Source organism: Phoca vitulina, unplaced genomic scaffold (assembly GCF_004348235.1).
Source record: "Phoca vitulina isolate PV1807 unplaced genomic scaffold, GSC_HSeal_1.0 scaffold32, whole genome shotgun sequence".
NCBI classification, from domain to species: Eukaryota; Metazoa; Chordata; class Mammalia; order Carnivora; family Phocidae; genus Phoca; species Phoca vitulina.
In genome coordinates, this window is record NW_022589735.1 from 4,883,300 (window position 1) to 4,896,761 (window position 13,462).

Here is a 13,462-nt window from a genome sequence, read left to right on the forward strand (position 1 = left end):
AAATGTGTCTGTGTGTGTGATAATCGCTTTTGATGTCAGTAAATCCCAACTTGGGTCCAGTGGTGAACGTTGGCTGAATCAAAGTAGCTAACCGCTTCCACGGGCAAAGCAGGTCCAGACTTCCGGGGGTCACTGTAAAGAAGCCCAGGGGAGCATGGTGTGCAGTAGTTGGTCAGGGAGCAGAAAAGGGCTCGAGGGGGCTTGCACCAAAAGACAGCGGCAAGTTCTGAGGTGCGCGGGAGGTTTGCGTTGCTCGCTGGTAACAGCAATTACGCCTCCCCCTCCCCGGATTAACGGGAAGGCTTCCAGGGTTGAGTCAGCTACAGTCCCGAGCTCAGGCACACAGTAGGTGCTCAGTAAGTGTCGCTGGAGACACAGGGGCTGGGGGGCGCGCCGGAGAAGCGCCTCTGCGCGGGACCAGACCCCTTCCGAGCGCTGGGCTCAGGGCGCGCCCGGGCTCGGGCCCGACCCTGCGTCTGGCGTCCAGCCTCGAGGCGGGGTGCCCGCGGGCAGGGCTTGGGGCGGCCGGCGGACAGACCGACCGACGTCCGGACGGCGGAGCGCGGAGGCCGCGGCGCGCGCAGCCGCGGGGCTGGGGTCAAGGCCGGGGCGCCCGGGTGGCGCGGGAGGGGTGGCCGGACGCGCGGGGACGGCATGGGATGTGACGAGCGGCGCGCGGTGCATTGTGGGAATCCCGGGGCCGCGGCGACTGGTTCCAGTTCACTCGGCAGCGGAGCCGGGCGGAGGGGGCGAGCGCGCGGCGCGCGGGCGGGAAGCGAGGAGGCGGGCGGGCGGGCCAGCGACGAGCGCGGAGAGAAAAGGCGCGAGCGGCCGAGAGGGCACGGGCCGGACACCTAGCTGCTGCCGCCGCCGCCGCCGAGCCGCCCCGTAAGTGCCGCGCGGGCCCCCTCGCCGCGCGCACGGTCCCCTGCTGCCCGGTCCGGTCGCCGCGCTCTCCCGACCGCGGGGGCCCGGGAGCCGCCGGGCCTGGCGCGCACGGGCGGCGCTCGGCCGGACTCGGGTCGCTGCGCTCCGCGTGGCCCACGCGGGGCCTCGCGCGCGCACGGCGCCCTCCCAGGCCCTGCCCGGCCGCGCGGGATTCTCTTTGGTTTTGTTCAAACAGCAAACCCGGAAGCCAACTTCTCTCCAAACCGCGTCCCCCGGCCCGCGCCTGGGCGCTTTTGTGGGAAGGCGACAGTGCTGGCCCCTCCCCCGGCGACCCTTCCCGGGGCGGGCTGAGCCGGAGGCCCCGGGGAGGCCCCGCGGCTGGCCGGCCCTCCTGGGCCTGGGCGCCCGGGAGCTGCGGTGCGCGGAGTTGTACTTGGTGAGGCCCCCGCCGGCCCGCGAGTTGCCGGCCCCCGCACAATAAGTCGGGCCCGAGAGCCAGGTGGCGGTGGTGTAGGCGTCTGGCTCGGTCTCTGCGGAGAGGGGAGGGCTGGCCGCTGGGGGATACTCGTGGGATTGGAGCCAGGCAGGGCCGGGGCGGGGGTTGTCCAGGGACTGGCTGGAGAGGGGACGCGGGAACCCCCCGTTGCCCTCGTTCATCTTCTGATCAGCCTTTTGTTTGCTTTGTGGCTGGGAGTTTTTTTTTAAAAAAAGGTAACTCCGGAAGGCTGTAGGCTCCCAGGGTGGAGAAGGCCGGGAGGGAAGGACTCGCGGGGGGTGGGGTGGAGTGGGGAGGTGAGTGCGCTGGACGCCGCTGGCGGTGTCACCTGACAACAGGTGTGCGGGGTGGCGCGCCCCGCCTCCACTCCTGCGGGGACCGCGGGTCACTCAGGGATCTGGTCAGTAGATTGGGAGGTTCTTTTAGACCAGATGTTAGGGAAAATATTGCTGAGTTTGAAAGCGAGAAACGTCTGTACGGACAGCTAAGACAAACTTTGAATTCAGCAATTACAATTACCATGAAATCCTTGTAAGATTTTAATGATCCAATAAACAGCATATAAAAATAGACAATTAGAGGGGCATTCTTGTTAGCTTCTCTTTTTCTTCCACCTTTGTGGTTTGAGGTTTTACCGTTAAAGAGGGGGCAAAGTACTTTGTCCCAGGCTTCCTGCCCCGCGGACTAGGGGAATTTCAAACAGCTTTAGGTTTGAGTGGGAGACTCTAGTTGTAAGTTAGGTGGAATCCACCTACTGCAGGCCACCTTTAGTGTACCAGTTGCCTTCAGAGGAGCTATTGGCTCTGAAATGGCCACCTCATGCCTGCAACTGGAATTTATACCCCTTGTACACAACTGACTAAAGTTGGGCAGTGTCATCCCAGTCTCCAGTGGGGATAAAGTTGCTTTAAAACCTTATTTTTTTCTTAAAACGCCCCCCCAAAACCAAAATACCCTCGAGTCTTTAAATTCTTCCCCCCTCTAGTTTTAGGAAGAGAGCGGGAAATCTCTTCATTCTGTTATTTTGTTTTATAGCCTGTCACCATTGTTAATGCTGATCACTAGATGAAGGCTTTAAGAAGGAAGGAAGAGTTTAAGTGAAAATTATTTGAGGTAGGGCCTTTAGAATGAGGAGTGGTCTGGAACATCACTTGTGACACCATAACACACAGCCGTAAGTCACTGGCGTGGTCTGTACCAAAATGGCCAGGCGCAGGGAGTGGTACGTCTCCGTCTGCCATTTCTTCTGGCCCCGGTGACAGCAGAACTCCGAGACCCCTTATCCCTTTCCCATAGAGAGGCTTCGAGTACATGTATTCTGGGACCTGCCTCTAATACCTTCAGAGCTAATGCTGCCTCTGGTCGTTTAAAGGTGATTTATTGAAATAAACCAAAGTGCAAACCCCAAGCTGGCAAAACACAACAAGAACCTATATATGCTATTGATCAGAATTACAGCAGCTTCTACTTTTTGTTGGATTGTGCCTTTGGATTTGTGTTAGGTTTTTCAGAGCTCCGTTCCTGGCACATATGCTGGGAAGGAGCAGGGGTGAGAGGGGCCCACACCTATCCTATGGGTCCTCCCCACGTTCTACAGTTTTAGAAGTACATTGGGGGCCACCCCAGCTCTTGCGAGTGAGCCCAAGTGGGTTCCAAAGAGTTGTATAGCTTGTTTGCTTGGATCAAGCATGATCAAGAAATGCCCAGTCCTCATCCTTGGGAAAGTGATGCAAAGAGTAGACAGGCAAGTGGCTGTTGCAAGGTTGGTGCAGAAGGCCACAGGAGCTCCCATGGTAGCCCCCAGAACAGTGACATAAGCAGGAGCAAGCCCGGCCTGGGTACAGAAAGGCCAAGTAGGAGTTGGCTGGGCAAAGGAGGGCAGAAGCGGACAAGCGTTTGAGGCCTGGGGAACCCCACGTATTGCGTCTTAGAACAGTGAGAATAGAGGTCAGATGGGGGAACCACCAGAGGCTCAGGATGGCTGAATCCTGGAGGGAGTCAGGTGAAGCTAGAAGTGGCCATTGAAGGCTCTGAGCAGGAGAGAGACATGGCCAGATGTTCTTTATCCTTACTGGGAATACTTCATCTATTCAACAAATACTGAATGGCTTCTAGATGCCAAGCCAAAACAACCAGGGTCCTCCTCTATTGAAGCTCACATTTAAACTTTTCCTTTAACAGCCTTCCATTGAAATGGCCATCTTAGAGTTTGGCACAACCTTTAAAAGAGAGAGGAGGTGTGAAGAAAAGCTTCCTCTTGAAGTAGGAAGATAGTGTCTTGCTATTGAAATGTAGTGCTGAGTCCTTCAGTGCAGCTCCCGAGCTTGGGGCTTTTACAGAGGTGAAATTGTAATCCCAGACCAGCCTCCTGTAAACTCTTTCCTGAATAACACTTGTGTTTGGCTTCTGTTTTTTCCCCACCACTAAAAACTTAACACACGAGGAAGATACGTATGCTGGAACAAAATTTGCAGTTTAGGATTTATTTATTATCTCAATTTGTCCTTCTCTCCTTGTTTGTACTCCCTTGGTTCATTGAGGGTAGACTGTAAGTTCTTTAATCATCCGCTCACTTGATGATGTAGTGTTTTATGAATGGAGAGAGATGTTTTTCCTGATTGGCTAGAGTACCAGAACGAGTCTCTCTTCTCAGCCAATCAGAGGGCTGTTTCTGAACCTCAGTTCTGTGAGCGATAGTTGTGTATTAGATCCTCATGCCTCTGGGGACTTGATAGCAGTGACACCGTTAATCATCTGGTATGATAGGAGTAAATGGAAGAGAATGCTGTAAACAGGATTAGTGTCCTGTGCTTCAGAATTAAGTGTCTCAGGTTTGCTGTCATGATTGGAGTTGATGGGAAGGTGGCAAATGCATGGGGACATGTGGGCATTTATCCAGCTGCAGGGAGTGGGTGGTGTGGTCCTCCCCCGGCAACAGTGACTTAAACCACAGATCGCTCAGATTCCCCCATCCTCGGGTGCTGGAGATAGGGCCGTCTGACTAGCAGCTCCCCAGCAGTTCTGGTCAATATTTCATTCGGGATCGATATGCACGAATTCACTGCTTAGATAATAAAAGACTTCACAATCGCCGGTTCCAGTGGTTTTGTAAGTGCCCTGATTAAGGGTTTTCTATTCTGTAGCCTTAGCAGAGGTCAGTCACTTGCAGATGTGAGGGAGGTAAGTATTTCCGTCTGGTCTCTTTCGTCTTTTACTGAGCTAGTCTCGTGGCAAAAGAGGCGGCTGGAGCCATAGAATTATCAGGAAGTGGGAAGACCTCTTCGTGGCTCCTACCTTAGCTGTCGGGGCAGTTGTGGTATTCCCTTCCTGGGAATCCGTAAGGTGGTTCCACAAGCTCCCTGAATTTCGAGGCTCTGAGTTCCCACAGGGATTGGCCAGGTATGTGTCCACAAATGGTCTCACTGAAGGTCCCTGACTGGTGTCCCACTTGCCACATCTCTGAGTCCTGTGGCCTTTGGCCTTTGGAAATGCTGCCCTCATCTTTTTCAAGAGAACCCCATCCGCTGTAAATGCACACTAATCAGTCACCATCCAGCCAGCATTTGAGAGCCTACCAGGTAACAGGCAGGGTGATGGGGTCCTGGAGGTACACTGGTGAGCAGAGCCGACCGATGCATCCCATCACTACAGACAAGGAAATTGGCAGTGATGATACAGTGTAGCAGCTGCTAAGGTTGAGGAGGTTGGCTTCAGAATATTTATAGAAGTTGGATCTAGAGTAGCAATCAGGTTAGAAGAAAGGCCTGGAAACTGCATCTGCGGAGCACTTTATTTTTATTTACTTATGGAGATTTTATTTATTTACTTATTTGAAAGAGAGAATGAGAGAGCACGAGTGGAGTAGAGAGGCAGCGGGAGAGGGAGAAGCAGGGTCCCCGCTGAGCAGGGAGGCTGACTCTTGGGGCTCCATCCCAGGATCCTGAGATTAATACCTGAGCCAAAGGCAGACGCATAACTGACTGAGCCACCCAGGGGCCCCTACAGAACCCTTTATATAAGATTGAGAAAAGTAATTGAACATATTAAAGAATGGTGGCAGGCTAAGGAATATTATAGGGGATTTGTAGCTGAGCTCAGGGGCCACAGCAGGAATGTCCACTGAGGAAACAGGAGCAGTTTGGCCTGGTGGATACCTTGTTGCTGGAAATAGGGAGAGAGGGGCTGTGGGACCTTGCATGCAAGGCTGGAGTCTGGGCATAGGGCTGCCCCAAACTAGACTGTGACTGGGGGGCACAAGGCACAGCCGCAGCAGTAACACAGAGGAGGGAGCCACGTGATAGGTCTGCATCACCAGACCGCTAGGTAGGATCGCCCCAGACAGAGGGCTGGAGAGGGTGTTCTAGACTGAGATCGTGGCATGTGCTGAAGAGTGAAGGTAGGAATGAAGGCGGTTTGTAATGCAGTGAGGAGCCTGTTAGGGTGCCCTGTTGGGGAGGAGTGGAACAGTGTGGTAGTAGGTAGGATAGCCCTTTGCGCCTCTTACCTCTGTTGCCCTTCCTGATAGTAGAGGGCTTGTCACTCTCATGTCCGTCTTATTCACGGGATCCTCACAGCCAGCCTTTTTACTAGTCCTGTACCATGAGGACAGGTCACATGCCCTGGTCCCATCTCACTTGTTGGGAGGCCTGTGGTCAGAGACTTGCCTTTCACTCAAGCCTGGCTCACTTCTCCATACAGCCCTTCTCCAACAGTGTGTGACTCTGGGTAAGCTTTGGGTTTCTGCAAGCAAGGTTCATGTCTATTGTGATTAATTTATAGTCGGAGGAGTTGCAGAGGTAAAGACCACAGAGATCCCTTCAGGACCCACCACAGAATCTTCATTTCCTGGCCTGGTAACAGTCAAAAAAACCAGCTAAGCTAATGTGCCCTGATGAATGGATGCCAAGGTTGCCTAAAGCCGTGTCGCTGTCTTCAAAGCATGTGGGGCCCTCTCCAGGGGTGAGGGCTTCTGGTTTCTTGAATGGGGTGCCCTCCTGGATGATTAGTCCACGAAGGAGGGAAGGACACAGTTTTGTCAGTTTGACAAGATAGTATAGCTGATCTTCTTCTGAGCAATGTCAGTGCATTGAAGAGAAGCCGAGTGTGTTAGAAGCCACTTTTTCTGTGATGGAGGACCATCCATCTCTCAGAAGAGGCTGGATACAGGACATGGGTCAGACAGGGCCCAGTAGGCTTTGGCTGGTTGCTCACACCCTGGCTTCATGGTCAGCTTTCAACTTGGTTTGTTATGTGACAGAGACTGGCTGTTTTTTCCTCTGACCAAATAGCTAAAGGACATTTCTCAACCTCTCTTGCAATTAGTTGTGGCCATATGACCAAGTTCTAGTCAATGAATCATGGTCATGGTCAGTACTGGTGTGCCCCCCTTCTAGGCCTGGCCCTTGAAGACCTCCATGTGTTATCCACCATGGCCTTTTCCCTTCTGCGGTAACACTGGGAATTGTGCATTGAAGGATGGGAGGGGTCCAGGTCCATGAATCATGTGGAGCAGCACCTGCCAATCGTGGAGACCCACTTTGGACTTTCATGAGGGAGAAATAAGCTATAGGGGCTTGTTTGTTATAGCAGCTAGTGCTGTCCTTGCCAGTGAAAATAACCAACATCAGTTTTCAAGGAGGTGGCCTCTTTTCAAATTATACACATTGTTGTTATTTTTATTGACTTTCCTGAGCACTCACTCAGTGAGTGCTTGTCAGTCCCTGCATATGCATGTTTTCGCTCAGTTCTCCCACCAACTGTCTGGGGTCCATTCTGTCTTCATCACTGCTTGACGGTAAAGTAAGCTCCGAGGGTAACATTATGTCACACGCCCAAGGACACACAGGCCTAAGTGGCAGAGCCACAGCCTGAATGAGGCCAGGCTGACTTTGGAATTTGAGTCAGTGCTCAATAGCCACGTCCACCACAGCCGCTCTCCCCCGATGTGGGTGCCTGGCCCTGGCCGCCCTTGTCTCCATAGACCTCTGAAGAGCGGGATGGACCTGGCACATTCACGGGTTTGTCTGGAGACTACCCAGCTACAAGGTGATTTTCCTAAAGATATTTTTAAAGTCAGCACACATCACTGGATGTCAGGAGGCTGCATGGCTCCGTCAGAAGTCTTTCCAAGCTGTGACTGCAGCTTGGGGACCTATAGTTAGAAGTGTGGGAAGAACATGGGAGGGGTGAGGAACAGGAGTTGCAGGACCAGCCCTGGCGTAGGGGGGATATGAAGACGTGGGGCCGCGTTATCAGGAGCCTGGCTGAAAATTAGGTGTGAAGATGTTCTCTCAGCAGAATGGCACCTGAGGATCCATGACATTGAAGGTCCTGCCTGGGACCCAGGGACTTAGGGATGAGCTGACCACAGCCTGGCCTCAGGTAGCTTGCAGTGCAGTCAGGCTGGGGAGGCAGATGCACGGAGACGTGCCAGAATGCGGGCTTTGAGAACATGGAGCAGCAAGTGACGCCAGTCCGTGGTCAGGCCGGAGGACAGGGATTGAAAGAGATCAGCTCAGCGGGCTGGCAAGAGGACAAAGGGTGTCAGAGGCAGGAGAGACATTCTGGACCCTGCATCGCAGGGCAGGAAGTCAGGGGCGGCCTGGAGCCTGGGCCCAGGGCAGGGGTGGCAGGAAGCAGTGCCGTGGAAGCCGCTGGAGGATGCTGTTTGTGGCTGGCTCAGGGTGATGGGGAACCCGCAAGGGGGCACACATCCTCTGGCCTCAGTGGAGCTGAGCATGGTAGGTAAGAAGGAGAGAGAGCTGAACCAAGCCAGGGAGGCCGCAGAGAAGGGAAGAGGCCCGAGAAGTTACGAAGTGGGTTCAACAGAGCTTGGCTAATGGCGGGGCACTGTGAAGGGGGGCAGAGAAGTAGGGCCCAGGTTGACTGCTGCTTGCTGGCTTGGTGCATGAGGTTGTCACTGCTGGGGCTGAGAAACCCAGAGGAGGGAGTTCCAGGTGCCCGTGGGACTTTCAAGTGGGTCCTTGCCACAGGCAGGCAGAACAGATCTCTGGGGCTGCACAGCCAGGTGAGCACCTGGGAGTCCGCGGCCTGTCCACGGAACGGCTGGAGTGGAAGGGAAGCACCAGGAGCGTCACTTTTAAGGAATGAGCATTTCTAGGGACCATCAGGTCCCTGCATGCTGATGGCTCGTCTCTGGGGCAGGACATTGCCCGAATCCCACAGAGGCAGCCCCAGACATACCCAGACAGCTCTGCCTGGGGATGGGAGCTGACGCCTGCACTCCGGTAAGAATGGGGCTCAGCTGACTAATCATCACTGACCGTAGGCCTCTCCTGCTAAAGGAGGGGAAATGTTCAGATCTGCAAACTCCTAGTCCAGAGGCGTGGGGTTGGTCTGTGAAACACATTTGTAGCCAAGCAAAAGACTGCTGGGAAGCCCACTGACCGCTTTCCCTGCAGACACACACAAGCACAAATGTGTGCAGGTACCATTTCCTGCTCAGAGTCAGCATGGACACCTGTTTGCAGGGAACCTTTCAAAATGGAGCTCATCACAGCAAGAAATGGAGCCATTTAATTGTTCCAGAGAAACTCAGGCCCTTCTGGGGCTCTCTTTAGCACTCAGTGATCAATTAAGACTTGGTGCCCCTTGATGAGAAATAGAAGGTTCTCATCATAATTGTCGGTAGCTACCCCACCCCCACCCCCCAACATCTGTCCAGAGCCACCTTAATTCTGTTAGAGTGCCCAAGAATTCTGCTTGCTGTTCTGGCCGTCTGTGTCAGGCAGACAACTGAGAAGATCTTAGGGGTCGCACTGATGTTAGGTACGGACCACGGTGTGTTCCAAATACAGGGTTGGGCGTCAGAGTAACAAGGACTCCTAACTCTGTGGCCCCTGCTGGCATAGAGGCATGGCCTGTTGGAGCTGGAGTGGCCCACACACCACACAGCCTGACCTCAGTGTACCAGTAAATGGCAGTCCTGCCCATTTGGTTTAGTGGTTGAGCATAGATGTCCGCCAAGAAATGCTTGCATGGTGCCCAAGGATAGGCCTCAGCCTCTTCACAACCCCTCTCCTAGCGCCCTCACTGCTTTTCATGATGATCATTTAAATGACTGTAGGGTTATTTCTTCTCTCTCTTCCTCACCAGCTCTGGGAGAACAGGGATCCCATTTGCCTTGTGCCCTGCTGTCCCCGTTCCCCAGCCTAGCTCCTGAAGTGAATGCATGAATGAGAACTTGAATGTTCTCAGCAAACATTTGAGACCTTGAATGCTTTTAGCACACATGTAGACCTTAGTGGTGCCCTGCCAGGAGTACAGCCAGGGGCGGCCCTCTGAGAGCCTGCACTCTGATGGGAGAGACGGGGGCATGTGCGCATCATTGTGGCATGAAGTGCAAGGGGGCCCAGAGGATGGAGTAGCTGTATCTGAGCACTCAGGGAAGGGTTGGCAGAGGGCAGAACACAAGTGTGAGGGATCGTGGGCCCAGCCCCTGCAGGGGAGGCCATTTGCAGGAGCTGTGTGTGACTCCCCCTGTGTCCGAGTTTGGACCACCGGAGGTATGGGGTGAAGCTGGGTGGATGTGCCAGGCCTAGATTTCTGAGGCATTGCATGACAGGCCACGGGTGTTGATTTTTCTTGGGAACTGTGGCAGCCAGGGAAAACTTTCAGACCAGGGCAGTTGAGTATTCAGACTTGTATGTACTACCCTCGGAGGCCACGTGGATTGGAGAGTAGGGCCCATGGTGGGGAGACCTCCTCAGGAGATGTTTGAGATCATTTGGTTAATGATGACCTGGATTCAGTCACAGTTGGGGTGGACAGGAGAGGCCTTCCAAGAGTTGATGGAGATGGAGCATCCTCTGGACTTGAGTGGCATTTTGGATGGGGATGGGGAGGAAGAGCAGGGAAAGACGAGCACTTCTCTGTCTTCTCTAAGGACAGGCCCAGCTAGTGGACTGGAAGTGTTCTGAGGGCCTGTGATTGCGGCCCAGCTATCTGCTGAACTCCTGTGAGCTGTTCTTGCCCCCCAACAGAGAAAGGATCGTGAGGTAGAGATGCTGCTTTCATCAGAGGGCCTAGGTATCAGGCTTTACATCATTCTGGGGGCAGGGGACATAGTTTTCTTTCATGAAGGCTTCAGCCCATATATCCGCCCTGGTCTCAAGGGTATGAAAATGCAATTGTTAAACAAGTGTATAGGACGTAGTCAAGAAATCCCGTTTTCTTTTACATCATGTGGCATAAAGGCAAGGCACTTAAGAGCACTCATTGTCAGAGTAACGTTTAAGTGCAGGTGGCCGCTAAAATTGATGTTATGGTATAAAACGTGAAGAGCATCGCCGTTCTCTTTTTAGGGGCCGAAGCGCTCCAGCGGAGTGCATCAGCTGGGCTTGGAGGACTCAGTGGCTGCAGGCGGTGGCATTTCTTCTAGGGGCCAGAGAGTGCGGGGAAGCGGGGGGACCCCGTCCCAGGATCCTGACGTCTGTGCCTCTTGCCTCCACAGTGTGCTTACTGATTCACCTCCAGGGCCACCGCCATGTCAAGCCGGGGTGGGAAGAAGAAGTCCACCAAAACCTCCCGGTCCGCCAAGGCGGGAGTCATCTTCCCCGTGGGGCGGATGCTGCGCTACATCAAGAAAGGCCACCCCAAGTACAGGATTGGAGTGGGGGCGCCCGTGTACATGGCCGCCGTCCTGGAGTACCTGACAGGTGAGTAGGTCCGAGTCCCCCCGAGGACACCACTGGACTCACTTCGTGGCGGTTCGGACACTTTCCAGGGACTGATCCGATCTGTGTGGTTTCTTTTATTTTGAAACTTTTCAAAACCTGCAGAGAAGTGACAGGAGTAGTACAACGAACATTTTTACCCAGGTGCCCCGGTTGTTGACATTCTGCCCCATTGGCTTTTTCTCCCCCAACCTGGGTGTGTATGTGCGTGTGCATAGGTGTGCACGTTTATACATTTATTTTTGGCTGTTATATAGTCCATTTAGAAATTTCTTTAATCTCCCAGTATTGGCCTTTATAGTTTTTTTGGTTTTCTTTCCTGATCCAGCATCCATTTCAGGATCCTGCATTTCCTTTAGTTGCCAGGTTTCTTTAGTCTTACTTAAGTTAAAACAATTCCTCTGGTTAGTTTTTGTTTTTTGTTTTTTTTTTAATTTTTAAAAACTCTTCCATGATATGGACATTTTTGAAGAGTGCATCCAGTTGTGTTGTGGAATGTCCTGCAGTCTGGGTTGGTCCTATGCTTGGATTTGGGTTAAACGTTTTGGCAGGGGGATTGCGTAAGCGCCGTTGCGTCCTTGTCTAGTATCATGCCAGGAGGCACGTGATGTGGGTTTGTCCTGCCACTGGTGATTCACTCGGGTCATATGGTTGAGGTGGTGTCTGCTGGATTTCTGCACAGCCTTCACCCAGTGGCTTTGGCATTCCTGGATGATCCTACCCGAATCTGTTACTACTATAGTGGTTACAAAAGAGTGATTTTTCTACTTCTGTCATCTCTTCTGCCTGTATTAGTTGGCACTTTTCTGTAAAGAACTTACTTTCCGTCTGCCCTTTCCCTCTTTCTGTTTTTTGTACTCGAAATGTTACTTCATGGACTTCTTTAATTTAATGGGTTATACACTATGACGTCATTATTCAGTACTCTGCTCACATTGTCTCACGTTTGACCTTTAAGCCAGTTCTGCTGTCCTTTGCGATGGCCTCTTCCATTCTTACACATTTTCTTGCTTTCCCCCACAACGAGGTGTTCTAGTCTCACCCTGAATTTCCCTAGCCCCAATCTCGAAATCAGCTCTCTCTCTCGGGGTGGGAGGGTGGTCCTTTTCGTGAAAATAACCTTACTGGTCTCACTGGTGGCTCCATGGCCACTGTGGGAACCCACCTGGGCAGGGATGTCACCCCCATTTGTAGTGACGAGAAAACCAGCCTAAAAGCATAGGAGAACTTGCCTGGGGTGGCATATGGCTGGTAGGGAGTAGAGAAGGGACCCAGATCCTTCTGGGCTGTTGTAACGCTTTTACCTCTTAGTGCTCCGTGCACCTTAGGGTATGTGGCAGGAAGGGCCCCCTCCATTCTTGCAGCCAGACAGGGAGACTCAGCAAGACAAGGTGCCTCTTCTGAAGTGGTAATAGGCAGCAGGAGAGCTGGATCACTTCTTGCTCTCCTGTCTCTCAGTGAGGCAAGACCAAGGGTTCCTCCATAAAGAACACTGTCATGAGGGACATGAAGTTGTTGTATTCTTTTGAAAGCACCTAGGCACGAGAAGTCATCAGTGGGTTATAGTTGGGAGGCATTTACACTTCTGGGACATTTAACCCCCTGCTTGTCAGAGACTCTTAGAGGTGTAGCATGAACTAGGCATGATTCTTCTCCTTCTACAGATGAGGAACCAGAGGCCCAGAGCTTATGACACACCCAGGAAAGCCATGTAGAACATTGGCAGTTGGGAGAAGTTACTAGATAGGAAGCGGAGGACATTGCTTCATTCTGGCTTGCCAGTTTACATGCTGTGTGACCTAGAGTGATTCGCTTAACCTCTCTGGGCCCCAATATCCTTACAACTCAAATGTTGACAACAGCCCATGCTCCACCAACTCCAGGCTGCTGTGACACCCAAAGGGCTTTCTTTGAGCATGATGGGGAAGCGGATGTGCTGGGCATACCCAGTCAGGCTGTGATTCCTGGTTCCCGAATGCCCTGATGTCCTTGTCACTGGGATGTCCACTACCATTAGGTCAAGTACTACATCAGTTTCATTTCTTCCATCAAGTTTCTGTTTTTTAGTTTGCAGGGTGTGGGGTGGGGGTGAGGGGATACCATCGCTCCAACATATCTGAGGCAGTTACTGTGTGTGGCACACAGAAAAGCTGGACGTTTTCCTCGTCTGTGCCTGGCTGGCTCTGGAGCTGAGCACAGTGCTCATGAGTTTGAGGTCAGCGGGCCCATGCTCATGGACTTGGACTCTGTTTGCACCCACGCCCATTGTGCCTCTCCCCAGCTCTCCTGGGTGTATGGGAGTGGTCACGGAGGGGCGTGGGGGTGGTCGGGGCACTCGTCACCAGTGCCGGCCGGTAGCTCAAGGCAAGTTTTTGCTCAGCTG

The 13,462-nt window shown here is 53.1% G+C and overlaps 1 protein-coding gene across 6 annotated transcripts in view; it reads left to right on the forward strand.

Moving 5' to 3' along the window:
- The first annotated feature begins 285 nt into the window (after window positions 1–285).
- The window catches only part of LOC116645119 (core histone macro-H2A.1), an 82,227-nt gene continuing 69,050 nt past the window's right edge, over window positions 286–13,462 (forward strand). For 3 of the 6 annotated variants that reach the window (XM_032425090.1, XM_032425095.1, XM_032425094.1), the window contains exons 1-2: window positions 701–888; window positions 10,857–11,061. In XM_032425090.1, coding sequence (XP_032280981.1) covers window positions 10,890–11,061 — 172 coding nt within the window. In that variant the 5' untranslated portion in view covers window positions 701–888; window positions 10,857–10,889. Of the gene's footprint in view, window positions 357–700; window positions 889–1,220; window positions 1,325–10,856; window positions 11,062–13,462 lie in introns of those variants that run through there. The other 3 variants (XM_032425092.1, XM_032425096.1, XM_032425093.1) reach the window with 3 other exon arrangements.